The sequence below is a fragment of the Saccoglossus kowalevskii genome, chromosome 6 (genome assembly GCF_978046115.1).
Source record: "Saccoglossus kowalevskii chromosome 6, keSacKowa6.1, whole genome shotgun sequence".
Lineage (NCBI taxonomy): Eukaryota > Metazoa > Hemichordata > Enteropneusta > Harrimaniidae > Saccoglossus > Saccoglossus kowalevskii.
In genome coordinates, this window is record NC_140646.1 from 27,125,308 (window position 1) to 27,148,847 (window position 23,540).

General features: G+C 34.7%; 1 protein-coding gene across 1 annotated transcript; it reads right to left on the reverse strand.

Moving 5' to 3' along the window:
• Positions 1-3,191: 3,191 nt before the first annotated feature.
• On the reverse strand, positions 3,192-8,876 carry LOC100373998 (proteasome subunit beta type-5-like). Its single transcript, XM_002730900.4, has 6 exons — positions 8,673-8,876; positions 7,286-7,430; positions 6,830-7,041; positions 5,178-5,207; positions 4,186-4,390; positions 3,192-3,607 (listed from the first exon to the last, which is right to left on the reverse strand). The coding sequence occupies exons 1-6, from the start codon at positions 8,817-8,819 to the stop codon at positions 3,513-3,515; spliced, it is 834 nt and encodes a 277-aa protein (XP_002730946.1). The 5' UTR covers positions 8,820-8,876; the 3' UTR covers positions 3,192-3,512.
• Between the last annotated feature and the right edge of the window lie 14,664 nt (positions 8,877-23,540).

Below are 23,540 nucleotides of genomic sequence, written 5' to 3' on the forward strand. Positions count from 1 at the left end.
TTTTGTAGCACTTCTACCACAAGTTCAATTTAAATCTGATTTTCTGAAATATCAGAAATTGGCTAATAATAATTAGATAATTAAAATGCATGATTTTCAAGTGCCTGTAAAATGCCCACCAACACGTTTCCCAATTTAAATCTGTGTCCCACTGAAATGGACAGTTATTCTTTGTTGAAAATAATTATTCATATCCGAGTAAATTTGAGATATTTCTTGTGTTGTAGCCACGCCCACATATCTCGAACAGTCAACTACGAGTACTATTTCCAGCTTTCCGACTCTCGTCGTAAGTGAAAGTATGCCAAAATCTTGCGCTATACTTTCATAATACTGTCATTTGACAATACTACTAGTATTAGCGATATATGTTTCAGTTGGCGCTGTTTTTGAAAAGTTTTAGTAAAAGTTTTCTTTCCAATCTGATGAACATATTTACGATGGTTGGGCGTTGTGTTGTTGGCAGATGCAGTAATACGTATAGCAATATATTTAAGCGTTTCCAGGCGATCCAAAAATGTCACATCAGTGGACGAAATCCTTAAAGGGCTGTGGTCGTCGCGCAGCGCATGTTCGAATTTCATGTAAACAAACAGTGTATTTTCCAGGGGGATTAGCACGAGAGGGCGCCGTCCGATCTGGACAACAGTTTTTAGATTGTTTTTTTCAGCTCTTAACATAGAATCAGTCAATTTAGAACTATCATGTATGCTATCGGAAAGCATTTTGGCACAATTTTACTGAAAAGAAGAGTTTTACAATCTCATGAATATTAATTGATGCAAATGAGATGATTATTTCAACCAACCGTGTCAAGCAACTCCCACCTGGTATTGTATTTTCACAGTCCCTCTATCCTTCTGGAGGGATTGTGTTATTTTACACGCGTTGTGTACATCACTTTGAGTCCATATTGAATTGGGCCATCGTCCTTTAGAATCAATGAGAAAACGTTGGGAAAGGCATTCTTCTTACGCCTTTATTTGCAGTGTCCGTTCTACTGCTGATTTTTCTCTGAACTACTGTCCTCATTTATAAAAGAACAAGTCATTGTCAATGACACGTCCCCGTTCCGTTCATATTTGAGTGACATATACATTCAAAGCAGATCATGACCGAAATGCACCTGCATATGTACAACACATTGTGCTAAATCTGAACAAAATCCATCCATGCATGACTGAGATCCGGTTCTGGAATTGTGAAAATACGTGATTTTGATGCATTTTCGGCCTTAAAATGGCCATCATTCGGCTATTGTTAAGCAGATCATGAAACAAATGCACATATCTATTTGTGACATGATGTACCATGTGTGTGTGAAGTTTGAACTTGATCAATCCAGACATGTCTTGGATACGGATCCAGAACTGAATTCAACTGGCCGCCAGTCGGCCATTTCGAACTTAATCCGAAAAAAAAAAAGACGTGCATCAAGGTCCTATTATGTTTAATGTATGTACCAAATTTGAACAAAATCCATCCATGCATAACTGAGATACGGGTCCGGAATGGTGAAAATGTGCGATTTCAATGCATTTTCGGCCTTAAAGCGGCCCCCATTTGGCTATCGTTAATGAGATCATGAAACAAATGCACATACATATTTGTGACATGATGTACCTTGTGTGTGTGAAGTTTGAACTTGATCAATCCAGACATGTCTCGGATACGGATCCAGAACTGAATTCTTTAAAACAAAATGGCCGCCAGTCGGCTATTTCGAACTTGATCCGAAAAAAAAAATGACGTGCATCAAGGTCCTATTATGTTTAATGTATGTACCAAATTTGAATGAAATCCGTCCATGCATAACTGAGATCTGGGTCCGGAATGGTGAAAATGTGCGATTTCAATGCATTTTCGGCCTTAAAGCGGCCCCCATTTGGCTATCGTTAATGAGATCATGAAACAAATGCACATACATATTTGTGACATGATGTACCTTGTGTGTGTGAAGTTTGAACTCGATCAATCCAAGCATGTCTCAGATACGGATCCAGAACTGAATTCTTTAAAACAAAATGGCCGCCAGTCGGCCATTTCGAACCCGATCCAAAAAAAAAAATGACGTGCATCAAGGTCCTATTATGTTTAATGTATGTACCAAATTTGAACAAAATCCGTCCATGCATAACTGAGATCCGGGTCCGGAATGGTGAAAATGTGCGATTTTGATGCATTTTCGGCCTTAAAATGGCCGCTATTCGGCTATCGTTAATCGGATCATGAAAAAAATGCATGTGCATATGTCCCATATAATGTGTGATGTATGAGTGAAGTTTGAACTTAATCGGTCCATGCATGTTCGAGATACAGGTGATCACGGACGCACGGACAGACGGACGCACACAGGGCAAAACATAAGTCCCCGTTTTCGGACTGCGTCCGAACGGGGACTAACAACTTAAAGACAAATGCCGAAAAATTAATCTAACTTTTTAAAGAACCAGATTCCGGACAAGCGATGTTCACCTAAGTGGATTGCTGGAGAGAGACGTCTGGGTAAGCGTTTCAAATGATTCAACTCTTTTGCGATCCTGAATAACAATTTGTAGAGACTATTTACTAGTAGTTTGTGTTATGCAAGAGGTAGTAATGACTTGATGCGAAAACCGAAGCGTCGGTCAATCGGGAAATTACACAGCACTTGCACATCGCTAATTGTTTTCAATTTCGCTGTTTGTTGATTGGTGTTGAAAGACGACTTTTCACTACTGTGATTTTTTGATCTGTGTAATAATCACTTACTCCAGAACATCTATAAACCAAATTTCAATCCAAAACTAATCAGATCTTTAGCATTGTTCCCAGACTCGTGTATACCAAATCCTATTGAAATTCAAATGTAATTCTTATGCACATTAAGCAATTATTATGTATAGATCTATGGTCTAGTTCTTAACAATTGCTGAACTATAGTTGAGATATTATACAAGTTTCATTTCCATAATCTTGATGAACTGGGGTTGTGCGTGTGTAATGACCAACGTGAAGTTGTCACAAAGTCAAATCCAGGATGTGAAACGCTAGAACAAAGCATTTCTGTAAGGTTTTATAGCAGTTGTATCTGAAAGCACAAGTTTCTATGGAGTCATTCAAGTAGACCTTGGAGGGGGGTGTTTTCTTTGAACAGACGGCATATGTATCAAAGGCAGATGATGGCAGACAAATAATAACAAACAAACAGGTTTTAACTTAGAACATTTAATGATACAAAAATGATGTCCATCAACACATTTACAAGCATGTACAAGAAATCTGAGCAGGGAACATGGATTTTTTGTTGATTCATAACCTGATCAATGCTAGATTTCTCATACATCAACTGTGGGTTGTCACTGCTTTTAAATGGCATTTATTGGAAAAGGGACAGAACATTTTACTACTATTGGAATGGAAAAATAACCATTGTCATGTGCAACTGAAAATATTGGCTATTTGTGGAGATTCTCAGCATGGAATGAAACCTTACAACAACTTAGAAATAACAGAAATGTAGATAATGAATATTATTTCTTGTTTTTCTCATCCTGATATTTGTAGTGTAGCTCTTTAACATCATTTTGTGACACTTTAATCCAGCCAGTCTCTTTCATATGGTACACTGAAAGGAAAACAAATAATACTGTATTAAAATCTGTATTAGAAACCGCGGCTTCTATTAAAATGTACAACACAACAGAGGGGATGCGGCTTCTATTAGAGCATCTACACATATGAGAAATGATGAATTTTTGGTTCTCAATTATTCAAATAGAATGGATGCGACTTCTATTAGGGATGCGGCTTCTAATACAGATTTTACGGTATTTCAAAAGTGGTTCTACATCAAACAAATTAATGGAGACCAAAGTTGTAATCCCCGTTAACCATTTGAACCCAAAAGTTATTTTTGTTACCTCCACAAAATAAATCTACAGGTAACTATATTTTTTTTATTTTTAAAAATTTGATGTTTTTTTTAAAATCAATGTCAACATTGTCATAGAAATAAATTTTTTGATTTTCATAAAAAATTAGATTTTATTTGTATATTTATAAACTGTATGTTGAATCAGGGTTTGAATTTTAAAGAGTCATGAATGACAATTGTCTAAACTTGTATACCATAAAAGCACTGCACAAAATATGTACACCTATATGAGATGTTGCATGGCAGTCACAAGGTACATGCATACTTACAATTGACAACACCACCACTGTATGCATCCCTATGGGTAGCATGGTAGATAGCTCTCTGACCTAGATCATAGGCTTCCTGTACTGATAGCTCATATCTATATCCACTATCTAACACTCCGTAAGCATAGGTAGATCCAGAGCCAACAGAAAACATATAGTTGGTTATCCTTGTACCATCACTATCTACATAATAAAGACCAGGTCCCTGTCAAAACAAAAATCAAATTTGTTACATTTCATCATTATTGAATAGAAAGGGAAATACTGTAAAATATTATGTTATAAAAATATTTATATTCTGAGAGATTGGATACTTAATATTATTGTACCTCTAATACAAACCAATAGAACTTTGTATTTTAATGTATTCATTCCAACATTTGAAATTTCCCTTATTTGTGGAAAACTACACATGCTGATTTTATGTCAAATTTGACCATTAACCTATCTTTAATAGGGATGCAACAATATATCAAATGATTGATATAGAAACTTGCCAATAAAGTCCCATAAAAGAGTTGTTCGCTCTTATTTTGGGCTATTATCTCACTAAATTATCACAAGTGTACAAGCAAGAAAAAAATGTATAACAACCAAGTTATCACAAAAATACTGCAAAGTATGCATTCAGGCTGTACAGGGTCACATCAAACTAGATACATTTTGTACTGCCTTTGTGCATAATTTTGCGGTATTCCCATAATGCCGTCATTGTATATTTGCGCTTTTTGAAATCATTTGCAGATAGGGTACACAACAGAATGCTGGAATTTGAGTATATTATACTCAAGAAAAATGGTGCAAGAGAAATGCTGTTTTTGCTCTGAACTATTTACATGCTGAAATTTATAACCATCCAGTTGCGCTATTTACACTATTGCATTCTAAGCATAAATGAATAAGATGGTGGGGATTCAAATCAAATTTAAACACACATGATGTGAAACAACAAGTAATCAATAAAAGTAAATTAAGAGCAAGTTTCAACTCACCCTCTTATCCCAGCCACAAATCATTGTACCCTGAAACAGAGAATAAAAACAACATAATTATTTGGATATGTCTACAAAATCTGTAATACTGGTAATTACAACAACAAACTATGAACAACTCATTAGTACTACACTATAGATTATGCATCTAACTCAAGAGATTGTGACCATTCCATGCAATATTAAAGACACTAATTTTGAGACAAGAAATATTCTATCATCTACTGTGCATTTGCTCTTCTGCATAAGTACTAGGGAAATGTAATCAGCAATTGTTTTCAGTCAGTTTCTAAATAGAATAATATATACAGCAGTGTTCTCCCCAGGAATTTAAACCACTGTGGCAACATAATTTGCATAACATTTACATAATAATAGAAATTGACCAAAGCACATTTACACCCAAACAATAATCATATATTTTTAAAAACAAAGTGGCAGATATTTATTTGCTTCACAGTGTTATAAACACTTTTATTTTGGGCACTTTTGTAATATTAATGAGCTCCGGATTGCTGGTTATTATTTCGACCATCAGCTTCTACAACGTTTACATTTACAGTAAATGAACGAACAAATAACACTTTCAAACGATCATCAAAGTTAAGACGTGACATAACTTACTTCGCGATGTTATACCCCGGTTATACCAATAATTCCTCATACTCAGTTATGATGCCATGCAAAAATTAAATACTTTTTTTTATATGAAAAAAATGTAAAATTTGAACTAGTTTTATCGGGAGAAATTATTTTTGATCACTCGATCACTTTGGTGAAAAACACAGACCCGCCACGATAGCAGTGACGCGTTAGTTGACCGCATGTGTCCTTTGACCTGGTGAATCAAAAAAGACATTAACCAATCAGAATGCCACATGATAATGCAGGTAGAACCCGAAGTTTTCCGAATGATCGTGATCATAAAAAGCGATGTCGTAGCACGATGTGTTGGTATGGATTTCAGATGAAAATTGCATGATGGTTTTCGAAAGAGGTGATTAGCAATTTTTAAAATGTAAAACAAGTTTTGAAAGAAGAGTTTTTACATGATTCACGATGATAACAGTTCAAATGTATTTTACCCAATCACGCAATAAACACGTTGTTTTTTCTTGAGTAGCGTAAACTGATCGTGAACTCCGCTTTGCCCATGTTACATCGGGGTGGAATTGATTTTAAAAGAATTTTAGCTTTCAATCTAAAGACTGCGTCTATCGTCAGAAAATATTTACTTACAAACAAAGAGGTGCTAATTTTACAAAATTGACTTGTATTGTTTAAAGCCGCTACCACATCGCACGACTATGTTTATTGTTTACAAATTATTATTCACGACTGGCAGGATCCTTGTCGGTCGGTACGCAAGTATAATAACAATATGACAATAGTCCTGGTCAGAAGCGTTTCCGTGGTGGTTGCTAATTTTGAGTGCCAGTCGGGCCAAGCAGCGTGACGAGATCCCCAATGGAAAAAAGCACTGTGGCGGTCTTGCTAATCATCCTGGCGGTGTCAGACCGGTGTGGCAGCAAATCAAAGCACTGTGGCGGCACCGCCACGCTGTTTACACCCTGGGGAGAACACTGTACAGTATTAATATAAGAACAGGTAGCTCATAGGAAATGAGCACTTGCTCAACAAAACATGCTCACCATTGAGAGACCCATTCCTTTGTAATTATAAACCATATTTGCCAAGAGTTTGGATGCAGCTGCTACTGAGATCCTTTCCTTGTTCCGTAGTTCATAGATTCTGCACTGCTGTGATAGAACTCTTTCCCAGAATGAACAATCTGCAGCACCACCAGCCATGGTACCGAGTAAATATGGGTTGATTTCTATCACTTTTTTCACTGTCTGTGAAGCTGTGCAAGTATAAGAAAAACAATGAAGGAATAGCAAATTCCAGTCAACATACAGTAACAGTGATTTCAGAATACAATTAACAGTACAATAACATTTTCTCAAAGCACCAGCACGGAAAAAATAAGTACCGGTAATACCGGTAGTTTAATCGTAATTTATCGTTGTGTCAAGACAAGAATACTATAAACCTATGCTATACAATGTCAATACTACATACACATTGAATTCATCTGAGAACCTTACCAATAAAAGGACCTGCTGTTGCTCTTGAGTCTACAGCTACAATAACTCCATGTTGAAATTTAAATGCTAGTGTTGTTGTACCATGATGGAAACGAATTTTTACATCACTGTCTTCTTTTTCAAATTGTTTTAAATATTCTGCAGGCTGTAAATAGAAAATACAATGTAAGAGAGTGAGACGGACTATTTGTTCTCACTAAATTAAGCAATGTAATTATGTATCTTGACAAATGAATGAATTAAATATTCCAAAAATAACAACGCAAAACCTTTTTCGTCATCCCTTATTAAATTACTACTATAAGCATGGCCTTACATACAGCCTGCAATGACTTTTCAATCATTTGTACGTTCATCAAAAGTTTTATTTTCACCATTGGAATCAGCATTTCTTCGATTTTTGTTTTTGAATCAGTGTGATCGGTACAGAGTGCTTTATACAAGTGCATTTGTGATGTTTTACAAATTCCAATAAACCAGTTACTATGGAAAAGCATGTTGAAAATTCTTTTTTCGATTTCATTTATGATTTATTTTCAACATTGAATGAATTTTCGCTGTCTTCCTTGAGCCCATTATGTGATAACACATTAGGAATTGTGTAAATTTTTGTGAATTTTAGACGATGCACCCTGTTTCAGTGGTTCAAAGTCATGTGACATTGATTGACAGCAGTTAATTATTCAAGCTTAGCAGTGCGTCTTCTAACCGGTTCATGTTTTTAACCTTTATTCATCAAAATCTCAACTCGTATACTATTTATTATCACAAATACAACATACAATCACTGCTTCGATATTCATAGTCACATACATCCACTTTGGTACTACATAATTTACTTCTAAGTTGAAGAAAACGACTTTACCAAAGCTGGCTGTAGCAGTTTACTACAGCAAGACTTGCAAGAAAATAATCCCTAATGTTCAAATGCGTATTTATACTCTCCTTGCCAACTTGGGGCTTTAGGCTTGCATGGGTTACAAAATTACGAGTAAATTCAAATACCATCAATAAGCATAGGTGTTTTTTTATATTTTTATTTTTCTAATCCTTTAAATAGCAAGTGCCTGTATTTCAACTTGTATTTAGTATTCGTTTTCAATGTAACCACTGAATTTCAAGCGCTAAATTAATAAAGATGTGTTCATGTACTCTGAATTACTATAGGGTGCTTTTAGAGTTATTACTTTCAAACCTATTCACGTCTGGAAATTGAATTTCAACTTTCATTATTATTGAGCCTCAGTTTCATAAAGTAATACAACAAATAATTCAATATAACCGGATGAATCTTGTGTTGTCAAAATTTCAACTGGTTTTGCAATGTCATGCTCTTCATCGTTCCGAACAGAAAAAAACACTAAACAAAACAAAAAAGTGTACTTACATCTGCAACTTGTGGGAGAGTGAACTTCGGCTCATTATAAAATTCAGGCTCTACATTGTCAAGTGCTTCAAAACCAGCTCCTCTAGAAGAAACCGACCCAGAATTTGGAGCAAATTGAGGCAATCCGCACACACTGGCAAGCGCCATTTTGTTAATAGTTGGAGACGTCGACGTGTATCGAGCTCGATGATTGGCTTGTTCTGGTAACAAAACTGTACCCTATTCCTGATTGGCTTATTTTTCGCCGTACCGGAAGTAACCTATTAAATGTCAAGCAGCCGACTGAGGACAACAATGGTGCGTGCTATGTCTGTTGTTCACATATAAGTAGACAAATGCTGGACAATTGACTAAGAAATTAGGTATTACAGACCATTGAGTACAAATTTAGAAAGTTCCACAATCCACGTAACATCCAACGTGCTATAATGTTCTAGTTACGCGCAGTTATTGTCTAAGTTGAAGATTTAAGAAGTCTGCCTCCGTGATCTGACCCGCCATATCATCCGATTACCCATCACAACAAAATATTATAAATCCTTGACTGTAACACGTATAATTCTGTGATGTTGAAGGAGATCGGATTAGCAGTCATATTACTGCTGATTTCTTTTGTCGTAGTTCTTCTTATAGTATTCATAGGTAATGTAATTCTTTTTTATTTTATTAATTTTTGGAAGTGGTGGGCAACCACGGTTCTTTTTTAGTAACCGTGTGGGAACTGACCTGGTTTGTTATTCTGAAATCAACAATTGTAAACTACCGCATAAATAACTTAGCTGGCCTTCACCTTTGCACGTTAATGTTTACCAACACAGCTGGATTGCACAAAAGATTCACTCGGGGTGTACAGAGAGTGGAGTGAGATTAATATGGTATATTATCTAAATACATTCAAAATTCTATGAACTGGAAAAGGTATATTACTCATATCACAATGAGATCATTTATTTGTGTGTGTGTGTGTGTGTGTGTGTGTGTGTGTGTGTGTGTGTGTGTGTGTGTGTTGTTAGTTTGTTCACTTTCCTCTGATGCCTTATTGTTTTTCCACCCCTTCCTGTAAAGTGTTGTGTCAATAAATGTTATTACTCAAAAGACACTACATGGAAGTAATTACAGCATAGTAACAGAAGCCCTATGACCTCGAGTCATGTAATTTATGAGGGTACATAAGTAGGTTGGTGTGTATACTGCAATATAAATACATAATTTTTCACAAAAGTGGAATGGTCCCCAAGCTAGTGTATTGCTGTTATTTTGTATGTGCATGCTCTACCGTGGATCTGCAGAGAATCAATCAATTTCATTTAAATGATATGTAGTTCATTCTGTTCCCTAGGTTGGTTCATAGTATGGAAGGCCTTCCTTTCAAGGTTCAAATTCCTGAGAGAGTTGTTATCAGCAAATGGCAATGACAAAGAACCGCAAACTAAAGTTGAGACCCCATCATCATCAATTTCCAAGACAAGAAGTCGAATCAGACGTACTAGATTTGAACATGATTCGTAATGATCTGTTCCTTGCCATATAGATAATGTTAAAGCCCAGCATTGGCAATGGTGATTTTCATCAATAAAGCTGGCAACGTTTGTTAGTTGAACATAACTGTTTGATACTTTGAACAATGGTTACTAGTAACCGTATTTGAACAAAGCTAATGTTGGTTAGTGATATGCAATGTGATTGGCCAGTGTTTTTTTATTAATTTAACCACACTACATCTAAATCTGCAAATGCACAAGAGATGACCAAATTAACGTCTATTTATGAAATCTGCTTTATCATTATTACAATATGATTTCAAAGAGTTTCTGCAACAATATATCACTGTAACTTATTAATGCAATCAGAGGGAGCCCAGGAACTATGATCAACTGTATGCACGCCCTATGGGCGGGCGGCGGGGGCTTGGGGGGGGGGGGTATCGGCTAGTATCTAGTGTAAGAAATAGACAAGGGATGAAGGCTCCAGCCAGCTAACATTTTGCTCACCAGTTGAGCAAGGCTAACCGAGTCGTGACCTCAATGTGGTTCGTAACCAGTCTTGTGATTGGTTGTTGACAAATGCTGAACTGGCCACGCCTCCAACTGTGCCGTGCGTTCGGGCAAACCGTTAGGAATTCCTAAATGGAGTAAATTTGTGTAGTTTTCTTGATTTATTCTGCAGATACCGGTAAAATGTAGGTAAGGCTTTGGCGAAATTTGAAGGAGCAACTAATATTCTTCAACCTGGTATTTTTGTTAGATTCTATTTTTCATTCTTTTCGTCTGTCTTTTCGAGTTTAAAAAATGTTAGCTGGCTGGAGCCTTCATCCCTTGTCTAGCCGATTTAACACCCCCCCCCCCCCCCCCCGCCGATTTAACAACAACCCCCCCCCCCCCTGCTCATAGGGAGTGCGTACAGTTGATCATAGTTCCTGGGCTCCCTGTGATGCAATTTGTGTGTTATTCGCTGTACCTGAATATTTAAATTACAAGAGTAGTTTTATTCATAAATTTCAGTTTGTCTTTCATGGCTGAATAATGCTCCAATACATAGTAGCATAGTCATAGGTTGAATCACACTCTCTCAACAACAATTTGACAAATTAGAAACAGGGATTGAGACAAAATTTACTTGTATTGTAATGAAACTATTGTATTTGCTCTATTAGTAGCACATGTGCTTATGTGATTGACAGATCTGTGTCTAGTCATTTTAATGATCCAGTGTACAATGTGTTATTTTTTCTCAGTTTGTGCAGCTTCTATTAGAGATGTGTTTCTAATAGAGTAAATACAGTACCCTAAATGGCAATTGACAACAACAATAATATTCCTGTTGTGAAAACCTACTTTTTGTTTAGTCTTAGTTGGGTAAATTACATGGTAAGAAAAACTATTCTATATTACACTCCCTTATAAATGTGTCCCAGGATGCAATATGTTTGTTACACTCATTGACCTCATATATCTAACATTATTACCAGTATCATCAATGGATTCAAGTGGCCATTATTACAACTGTTTTTATTTTCCACTTTGATATTTGATATTTATAATGTTTTGTGAAAGACTTTATTTTATTATAAGAGAACTGATTTTTTACAGGAACATTTAAGACAAGCAAATATTTATGATGGCATATGTCAGGAACATGTGTTTTACAGTTATTATACCTCAAATAAAATGATGTTGTCTCAAGCTATATATATGTACTACCGGTAGTATGTATTTGTTGTTAGCAGTAGATGTCAGTATATACTGGGTGTACATACGTATGTTTTTAGTGTTTATGTGGATATTTTGTGATTATCTGTTGAAACAGTTCTGCTGCCTTGGTGGATTTTGTAGTCAGTAGAGCATCTGATCTTGAATAATTTTGATATTAAATACATGTACTAATCCAGAAACAAATTCTTAAAGCGCTACAGTCATCGCTCAGCACGAGTTTGAATTCCATGTGCACAATGTATTTTCATGTGTTGTATACATGTACATCGCTTTGGAGTCTCATATCATTCGTGACGTGGCACAATAATTGTAACGCTTCATACAAATATTGGCTTTGCCTGGAAATCACAAAAATGTCAGGATTTCAATAGTCGAGACAAGGTTACTCAAAATCATGATAACATGCTATTTATCAACTTAGTCTGAATAGTGCTTTTGATCAAAAATAACAAAAATAGTAATCTGCAAACAAAAATTTTACATTATCACATCTTCCTAGAGTAAGTTGGAAACACTTAGGTAGTACCGTAGTACTTACACCAAAAATCTTGACATCGCAATCTTAATTAACAACTAGCAATTGATTGCCTCAAAACTTGCAACATTTTTTATTTATCGAAAAAAACTGTCAATAAACATGCTGCTTTCTGATTGGTCTAACGGCTAGTATTTGCATTAGGTAGGCAATCAGGCACAATTTTGTAAGTAGTTCAGGTTTAGCATTGACTGGCATTGTAGACAGTATGATTACTCATTTGCATAATAACAACCTAATTTACATAGGGTGGTTATTTTGAAACCTAACATAAAAATAACATCTAATATTTTTTTTGAAGATTGAGCATTGTAAAACTGTTATACTCAAAGATATCCGGAAGTACAATGATGGCTTAATGTAATGCTATTCAAAATTTGTTTCTACATTTTTGACAATTTGTTGTTCAATCATTTGCTTACAGTATCAAACAAATATCAAACAACTACGAATCTATTATTCTACAGTCTATAACAAGGTCACTTCTTTTGATTGAGATGGGAATTCAAATATAAAACGTTCCTATTTGCAAATGCAAAAATAGTGCTTATGGAAACAATGGCGTCCTCTAGTGGTCGTACTTAAAACCTTGCTCCTACTGTTTATTACTACATTCAGTGTTTGGTCCGAGAGAATTTGGAGAAGGGATTAGTAAGGGTGTTTGGTTAGATTTAGTGGGGGGTATCACTGGCAGACATAAACTGAATAAAATAACATATTTTTTTATCTGCACAATTGAGTTACAGCTCACTATATACTGAATGAAAAATGTTTCATTAAAATCTTAATAAGACCAATATTTTGCACGTAGCAGCTTGTACATTTTACAATCCAATGTTATAGCGCCCTATGCCGGAAATATTCGGAATCGGGCATATGGTTTTTAATTGTACGTCATATAAGATACACTGTTTTAATACAATTCCTGAAAAGTTGCATCTATAATTATGGTTCATTGGCATACCATCAAATCTCACACATTTGACATCCTGTGAAACCAGGAAATGAAGGAAACTCTGACATTGTCCCATGAATACTTCATTAGTATTTCAGGCACGTCGCTGCTGTCACTCATACTACAGCGTTATATACGACACCTTGAACTGCCACTTGTGTCGTGTATTTGACATGCATTATAGATTGTATTATTAATAAATGATGCATAATAGTGCCCAGGTGTGCTGTTTGCACCGCATGTCAATATAAGCCTGTACGATGTCGGCTACCGTACTGGAATACCTTGGGGAGACTGCGACGACATAGGCCATTTATAAATTCTTGAAGATTCATACCATCACAGAAAAATAATATGTATTTAACCAGACTCCATTTAAATACTCCGTAAAGCTAATAATTTACTATGATTAGTTCGAGAATTCGCCGTTTTAACATTTAGCCATATTCACTACGTGTTTTTTAAACCACAGTTCCTCCAGGGACTGTAATTTCAGTTGGCCTCATTGTTACTATATTTTTAATTTATGGATTTCACTGAATAGTTAAACTAGAACTAATGACACCATGAATAATTAGTGCACCCATACTATGCAGAATGCTTATTATTTGAAACAAGTTTGGAATCTCAAATGATACGATACGATACAGTTGGCGGCGAAAATTGGTAGCTCTTCCGCCGATTACGTTACAGAGACACCGGGGCGGAGACGCAATACAAATAAATGCTCACGCAATCTTTGTTAACTAAAAGCGTCTTACTTCATTCAAATTAACCTACTTAAAAATCTTCTACCTCTTGCACGAATAACGGTTGCCGACCACTTAATACCAGCTGGTCACAGACTGGTAAAGTGGTGTGTTTAGGATCAAATTTGCTGCCATATCTACACGACTTGGGTGAAACAAAACTCCCATTTGTGAAATATTATATATTGCATATGCCAAATTTGAGTAGAATGTTGTCAAAGTACACGCGCGATAGATTCCCCAAAAGCTTTTTTTAATCCCCCGATACGCCGTAAAGTATAAGACCCGATGACAAGTCTCAGGTGTCTCACGTCACATCATGAAGACTATGTTGACCTCAGTCCCGCGCCCTGGGTTGATATGTATGCACTTTGCATGTAGATTATCCTGGCGACATAAATTGTAATGCGATTTATTTTACTAATATCAAGATAAAGTGTCATCAAAGGTGTTTACTGATAAATACATACAACTTGGATCTCAATTAAAATATGGGTTAAACCATTTTAAATCGTATCAAGGCGTGGTGTAGACGATTTGAGGGGAAAGTTTGAAACGCATCAAATTTCTCGAGAAAAAAAAAATATCTACCCACTAAGACATTGGGCTTGCATGGTCTAGTTAGTTTTTGTTTGGGAAGTTTGTTTTACCTCATACTCCATATTCCACTCTAACTTCCAGATATTTTAAATGGTTTACCCTTGTCCGTATTGTTTACTACACGTTACATTCAGTGAAACACACTGAGGTGTTTAGTCTAGAGAGTATCCACACAATTGCGTTAGAGCTCACCATATACTGAATAAATAATAAATGAAATACGTGAAAAATGTTTCATTAAAATCTTAATAAGACCAATATTTTGCACGTAGAAGCTTGTACATTTTCCAGTTCAGTGTTATAGCGCCCTATGCCGGAAATATTCGAAAACAGGCATTGGACCTGCATCATCTAGTTTGTTTTACCTCATACCTAAAATGTGAGTATTTAATGATTCAGAATCTCACTTTGGTGCATTATAATGATTTCAATTTCTGGTAGCGATTTAAAAAAAAAAACATCCATAGTAGCGCTCACATCATGTAGCTACTGTATTTGCAAATAAATCAAATTGACTAGGAATGAATTCTTGTGGGTGATTATACAGAAGGGTTAAATCCTTGAAAAGGGAGATCAAGAAGGAGATAAGAGCAGTATGAACATAAGAAAAAACCTAACATCGCATCAACACATTAACCTGAAATGATTGCCAATTGTTATTTAGTCCAAGTTCAGTCACATTTGACCGATTAAGTTCATATATAGAATGAACTCAAAATCACTTAAACTTGAGTAAGTACTATATTTTCATTAAGGTAGAAGCCTACTTATAAATGAAGATACTCAGAATGTATTCAAATTTCGTTGTGCAGTACTCTGAGCCAATATAAAGATATTTATTGGCTTCAAAAAACGATATCATTCGAGAAAATGTTGGTTATTATAATTACAGGAACATTGGCAATTTTTCATTTTAAAACATCTCGACATATCTCGAATTCGTGCATGGGTAACACGGTGGGAAACAATCTATACTTTTTCAAATAAAATCTGAATAAGCCCTTATGTTGTTCGGGTTACCATTACCTTCCGATAAAATAACTCTTTATCGTTGTATTCTATTGAACTATCCCGAAGGATTATATTCATGCCCACTTTTTTTTCAAAATATAGTTTTGTATCATTCAACAGAATATAAAAAAAAAAATACCTCAAATGATCCGTTATACACGGATATAAACATTAAATACTCATCACACATTTTACCAATTTTCTTACAAACAAGAAGTACTTTGAGTTTGGACTCGTTAAGGCAACTAGTTCTCACAATATTTAAATAACTAAATCTGAATATAGAAATAACCTTGCAGACACATTTGTCTGATATTATCAAAATATTAGCACATATTTGTCAAACACGCGTCAAAGAATAGATACAACACGGCACGCTAAGCAGTCCTCAATGTTATGCAAGTTATTAAATGAACCTTCAAAACAAATGTTAAAATAATATTTCGAGATTAATATGTAGTTATACAACATGTATGTGACACCAATGAATGAATAATTGAAATCCCGCGAGTGATTATTGAGATATGACGGACATGTCATAAATGTAACGCTGGGAGCATATTATTTAGTTATGCGTATTGAATCATTATTATGCTCAAATTTTAAAGCGGAAGGGTCGTCACCTGCGCACGCGCAGGAATTGAGTCCAAAGCGACGATAACAAACGCTCTAAAAACGCAAAGAATCATGGTTGGACGCTTGTTTGTAAATAATAACACGATATGGCCATCTGACGCATGCGCAGGTGACGACTCCCCCGCTTTAATTAGAAAAAATGAATATCCAGTGACATATATGTGGCGAATTTCAATATCATCCAGTGAGTGGTATTTGTTGAGATTCGAGCGTAACAGTCATTTAAAGTAACAGTGTGTGCCTTGTCGTGTATTTGTATACGTGGTTCAAAAATGCCCCAGTAAGCCTCTTAGTATAGGCCATGACTCTTATAAAACACGATCGATATTTTTTCTACAGAATTCACATTCTTTAATAATTATGATATTTGTTTCCAAAGGTCACTAATACACACCGCATTGGGAATAATATAAAGTGTCACGTATGCATATAAATATGTACTGACAATAACTCACTATGTACGATAAGTTTAAATGCCTGTACGTGTCTACCTCATAAATTAACATATAGTCAGTTCCGCGATATACTTGATACATTTTGTATCCAACATTTTAACTCGCATTCAGTGATTGTATTTCTCTGAAATTATGTTTGTGAGAAAACATAAACCGTTGCATGCTGTATCTGCACGCAGCCGGAATTGAATACTAAGGACTGAACCATTTGAAATCAGGGGAGAGGGATTCAAAACCACAATTAAACGGGCGGGGATGTGATGTATGCACACCATGACATCTTCTGTGGCTGGGTTTATAACGACCTTCCGTGACACAAAAATATGCCTGGACACAAATTCGATTTACATTTTAGAAATTTGTAAGTATCACATTATAGTATTAAAGGGGAACACGTAGAGGCAACAAGTCCTGCCAAGAATGTGAATTTTTTTATCTCTAAATATGTTGATTATAACGCATCCACTGTTGTTTGGACATGGCACAGCTTTGAAATCTTCTGATAGTACTGTCTTTGATTTTTTTTGTAAAACTTTGAACGCCAATGATATTTCCCGCCAAAATGTGTGCGCAATCATTCGCTCATTTTCGGCATTCAAATAATTACTGGAACAATGATTTCATTTCCTTGTTTTGTTTTTACTTCAAAATCGAATTGTTCATTTTAGGATTAACTTATTCAGTCCTGGGGATTTGATCACTTTTATCTGCTTTGCGCAATCACCTTGTCTACCATATTGGAGTACCATGTACCAAGTTATATATTATTGGGTAATACACATAAATGAATAGAATAGGATAGGATAGAATATTGCTTTATTACAGCGTTAAAGAACATTTGACAATTCTTTTTTTGATTTCTACACATGTAGAAGGTAATTTTAGTCACACCACTCCTAATCTGTTCACTACCAGACTTTCTCACCCAATTTTTTCTGGACTTTGTTTTCTTTTATTCTTCAATATTTCTGAAAATGAACCCTAATTTTGAAGCCAACAGACAAAATTTTAGTAAATTTTCAGTTTTTACTCAAAATATTTGACTATTTTTGTCCCAATCTTCTGAAGGAAAGTGCAGACTATAAACAGAACTATTTTGTGAATTTGTGATGAAAAGAGGGAACTGGTGGTGAAAAGGTTAAAAAGCGAAAGCTGGATGGATATTTGGAAACAATTCTTATCATTGCCAAACAAAAAATAGTACAATGTAGTAGTCAATTATATAGTGTGAATCACTAAGAGTCACTGTAGAAAACCTCTCACTGATCCCTGCAAACACGAGAGCTATGGATTTTGTACTGTTTGTGAGAAATCTTATCAAAAATCCTGAAATTGAATTTAAAATATTTAGCAGTAAAGTGGTCTTGAATGCAACAACATAACTGATAATGACAATTATATTTTGAGTTGGTGATGAAACATCTTTAGTACATGCAGCTTCATTGCTCCTTTATTTTAGATTGATTTAAAGGGCAGTAGTCGTCACACAACGCATGCGCGTGATATATGGGTCTCATATAAACAAAGATGGCGACTTTGACTGTTGCACAGATCAACAAGTACAAACTGAGACATTACAAAGCTTTAATTAGGCATTATTAGGTGCTTGGAAAGTATCGAGTCATTGGCGGTAATTAGTGTAAGTCGCGAACCAGGTAAAATCTCATACTCGCGATTTTCATTAGAAGAACACATTGAATTAATGTTTATCAACACAAATATGCACGCACATGCACAGCGCGACGACTGCCGTGCTTTAATAATTTTCCATGGTGATCACAATAATCAATGGCTTATATAATATAATACAAAGTTGGAATGATACTATTCTTACATGTAGCTCTATTATTAAATTGATAAATATATGAATATTCAAGAACATTAAAAACCGGTCAATTTGTACATGTCATGTTTCCAAGCACATGCTATACATAGGGATACATATAAAATTTTCGAAATTTTATTCATCATGTTTTCACATGATCTCAAAAATTGGGTATGCCTTATAGTGGGTATATCTCATTAGCATGATTTAACATATTTATGAGTCATCAACTTAATCTGGTAACTTGATCCCCTCTCCATGCCACTGTTTTCTGTCCAGAAAAAAATGCAGAATTACTGATTAGATATAAAAGTGTGTCAACTCCGTTTGGCTGAACATGAACTTAATCTTGTATATAAACTCCATTTGGAAGAGAAAATATTTATTTATTAATAATTAAATACATGTATTACTGAATTTTATTGATTTGCAAGTACTTGTATTTATGTTCTCAGATACTCACAGATCGGGGGGAGGGGCTTCCTTTGTAATTAACTCACTGCTTTATACATTGTGCTATATTACAATATCAGGCAACGAGAATGTCACATGACTGTCAGATCACACACAATCTCACAACCCACAGAACATCAAATAAATCAAAAGCAATATTCAGAAAAATATTCTGGAATAGAGTTTATACTAATCTAGGTTGCCCTGTAGCTATCAGATTTTATCATTGACTTGATAAGCTGCTATGCATCATGGGCAAGCAATTATCTACACTCCCTAGGTTTGGATTGACAAACCATTTTCAAATACAAACAATGTTTTATTGTTCTTTTGGTACTTATTGGTACTTTTACTTCAAAGTGTGCTACTTAATCCTCTTCGTAATATTTTTTTTTTAAATTTCAGACATCAAAAATATATAGTTTCAGTTTTGTGACATTTTGATTTTTTTTTGCAGGCATTCAGATTATCTTTCAAATATGTGTAGTATATCCTTTTCACCACCAGACTTTTTCGCCCAAATTTGTCTGAACTTTTTTTCTAACATTTTACAATATTTTGAAAAATGAACTCTAATTTTGGAGCCAATAGACAAAATTTTAGTCAATTATCGGTTTTTACTCAAAAAAATTCCCTTTTTTTGTCCCAATCTTTTGAAGGAAAGTGCAGACTATAAGCAGAACTATTTTGTGAATTTGTGATGAAAAGAGGGAACTGGTGGTGAAACGGTTATAACACATTCCTTCCATCTTTAAAGAGACAGATTGGTATAAGCCTTTATCTCTCAACAGTTACTTTAAGGGTCGACCATTAGAAATAGAAGGGGGTGTATAAAATTGCCAGGAAAAAAATGATTAATGAAAGCAAACATTTATCTCCCCTCCCTGATTTTGTAGTGGTCATTCCTTACCAAGAGATATTAATAAAGTACAGTCTTAGAATAACTGACTGCAACAACCCTACCCTAACTGGCTATAAATCAGCCCACTTCTGTTGCAAAATAGCACTGGTATGCAGTCACACAAGAACTCAAAATTGGTCTATTCATTACATATTCATGAACTTTCAATTTAAAGGGGAACCGCTCAATCCCATGGATTGCACTAAAGAATCATGGGACACTGTTGTTTATGTTGTTAATCTAAATCTAAAGTAAATTTGTTATGAGATTAGGCTTAACTGGAAGTGCCCCTTTAATAGATTGGAATAATTCGGCAAGATCTGAACACTGTAATACAAACGTACAAGGCACACGAAGTGAACCACATTTTAGGCATACCACATTCTTTTGTTAAATGTACACATAAACCATTTATTTATTTTTAGATACTGGTTAAACATCCTAGACAAGATGCTTTATAATATAGGCCATTATATTTACCAATTTCAAATGGCCGAAAAGGGTTACAGATGCTGGGCATATACATTGATAATGCAAACTTGAAAAGAAGCATTTAGTAACTTTCTTTGTTTTTTTTATACTATAATTAATTTGTGTTCATGTTTATTAATTTAACTTTATTATTAAGAGCCCAAAAAAGATTGTAATTTCTTTACGGTGATAATAAAGTATTATTGTATTGTATTGTAATGTAAAGTAACTGTTTAGTTTAGTTTTGGTTTCAGTATGGCCTGGGATATACAAGGGGTTGGCAATGTAAATATGTTTGTACCCGCCTTTATCCAAAGATCGTCTGATACTGCTGCACAACAATGGTCATTCAGGCTGCAATTCTTTAATAATCTGTTCTTTATTGATAACAATTTTTGTTCCCTATCCAGATTTCGTGTTTTTTGTCACAGATTGCGCATCAATAGTGATAGGGTGGAAAATATTCCCGGAGGAAGAAGAATCTGCACTTTATGTGCTTAACAGAAAGTGGAAGATGAATTTCATTTTCGTTGCGGATGTCCATTATACAAACACTTGAGAGAAATATTATCCCCCTCCTTACTATTACAAATACCCATTACAATTAACGCTTGTTTCACTTTTAAATTCTCATAACTCGTTTGTATTAAAGTATATATTCTATGGTTCCAAATTAAGAGACAATATTATTTTAAGTGTTATTTTTGTGAACTTTTAGTTGTATACAAGGCCAAAAAAAAAAAAAAAAATATATATATATATATATATATATATATATATAAACCATTTATTGTCTACTGGAACATATGGCACGTTTCTCACGTAGATGAACCCTCATTTATGTGAACGCTTCTAATAGAGCAAATACGGTATGTGTTGCTGGGTATGGAGGATTTACTTTGATTCTACACCCCAAGGCATCTGGGACACAGATGGCTTCAATCACTCAAAGACCACAGCACTTGAGACGGGGTTTTTTTCTGCAAACATACCCAATTTATTCACCTTACTGACATGTACATACAATAGTACACAGAAAAAAAGATACAACTACATATAGGAGAAGCACATTTAACTGTCCACATGGATTTAAATAAAAATACAACTGGGAGATTTCTATAGCAAAGTCTATATTAATTATAATGATCATCACAACCAAAAAGATGTCCCATGATTTTAGATCTATACATAAAACATAGACACAAAGACGGTTTAACCACAAATGCGTGGATACTCGGGCTAATTAAGTTCACAAACTTGCATATCGCATTTGTTCGTAAATGCCAGTTGTGGTCAGCAGTTTATAAAGCATTTGCGACTGAAGGCAATACCTCAGACATTGGGGACCATAGGCATCTCTTTGTGTCTGAAGTGCATTTGAATCCTATCCTTTTATTGTTAAATAGCTGAGGAAGGAGTTTAACTCATCTCCTAATATAATAGTTCCAAGTTGTAACCAAAATATGGTTAATTTACAAGATCCTTCATACAAGACTGTAGTTGTTTACTAATCTGCATACACATATTTTAAATGAACAACCTGTGGTATAAATATTCTACACAAAGCACCTGACCTTGACTGACAAAACACAGGAATAATACAATTGGGAGTAGAATTTCAGCTGCAAGTATAGGCTTCACAATAAAAAAAAAATTTCAATTATTGTAAAAAAAAAAATAAATAAAAATACCAATGCTAGCAACAATTAAGTACTGTCGATTTCCCAGTAGGAAGATGATTTTAAATATTGCAGATAGTAATTTGCATACATATTTTTATTATTAAATTATGTGGCTTTAACCAATTCAATACAGGCTTGAGTAAAGGGGCTAAGGGATTAACCAAACAAACAGAGGCAGCCTGAAAGTGTGTGTGCAAAGTAAAAAACAATGTTTTACTTCATGTGTCGCTACAGATTTGTTCAGTTCTTTCACCCACCACCATCATTGAATTATAATTGGTCGAAATCTTATAAGTTCAAGGTAAATTTTGTTAGAGCTGTGTGAAATATCCAAATTTCTGGATGGAAATGTTTTTTATTTTTTTTTTCCTGAAAAAACAATTTTATACTGAGTACAAGTTTTTTGTCAGCGAGTATAGCACCACTTTGAAAATTCAAGAATCATTGGTTTCCACTTTGGTCTGTGTCATAATTTTACATGAATTCCAAGAACTTCAACTGTTTTATTTGACTTACAATTTGATTTTGTAGCAGTGAAAATTTCCCAGGAGTTATTTGGGATTTAGTCTTCAAATATGGTATCAAAGTTAAGAAAATGTTTGGCAGCTGAAAATTCAGCGGTAGACAGTAACAAACAACATTATACTCATGAACAAGAAAGAGATCTCTTTTAATAGCATAATTAAAAGCCAATTATACCAGACCAGACGCCAATTTTGTTTACAAGACAGGTAACAGCTCCACCAAGTCACATTCAAAATTTTATAATGGGACCTTTTACATGTCTGGCTATACAAATTGAGAAATATACTAATGGAAAGTTGTCTGGTGATGGTGATGAGCGCCGACAAACTGAATGTTGGAGTCTCCCCGCTCCTTTGGTTTACCACATAGTATTGACTAGACAGACTGTTTCTCCAATACATCCCAATAAAGAACATTTTTTTTTAACAATTCAAGGGAGAAAAAAAAAATCCCTTTGCATCATTCATCCATATAAAAAAAAGACTGGAATTGTTTTCACACATAGTTGTGGAAAGCACGTCATATGCTGAGAGAAAGAAAGTAAAAACCACGATAGAATAAAGAAAAGAAAAAGTAAACAACATTGAGAATTCCAACTGCTTTGCAATTTCACAAACAAAAAAAACATTTAATGAAAATTAAAAGCGTTTCATAATTACAACTCACTAGGGAAGAGAAACAAATTAAAATTAAAGGATATATATATATATATATACTAAATTGAAATAATTTGATGTTAAAAAAATAATTTTCAAATAACTTCTCCATTAATGTCTGATAAAGCCTGTATTAAATAACATCTTTACATATATAAAAAAAAAATCATTACAATTAAGTCCCAAATGTTGTTTATTATAA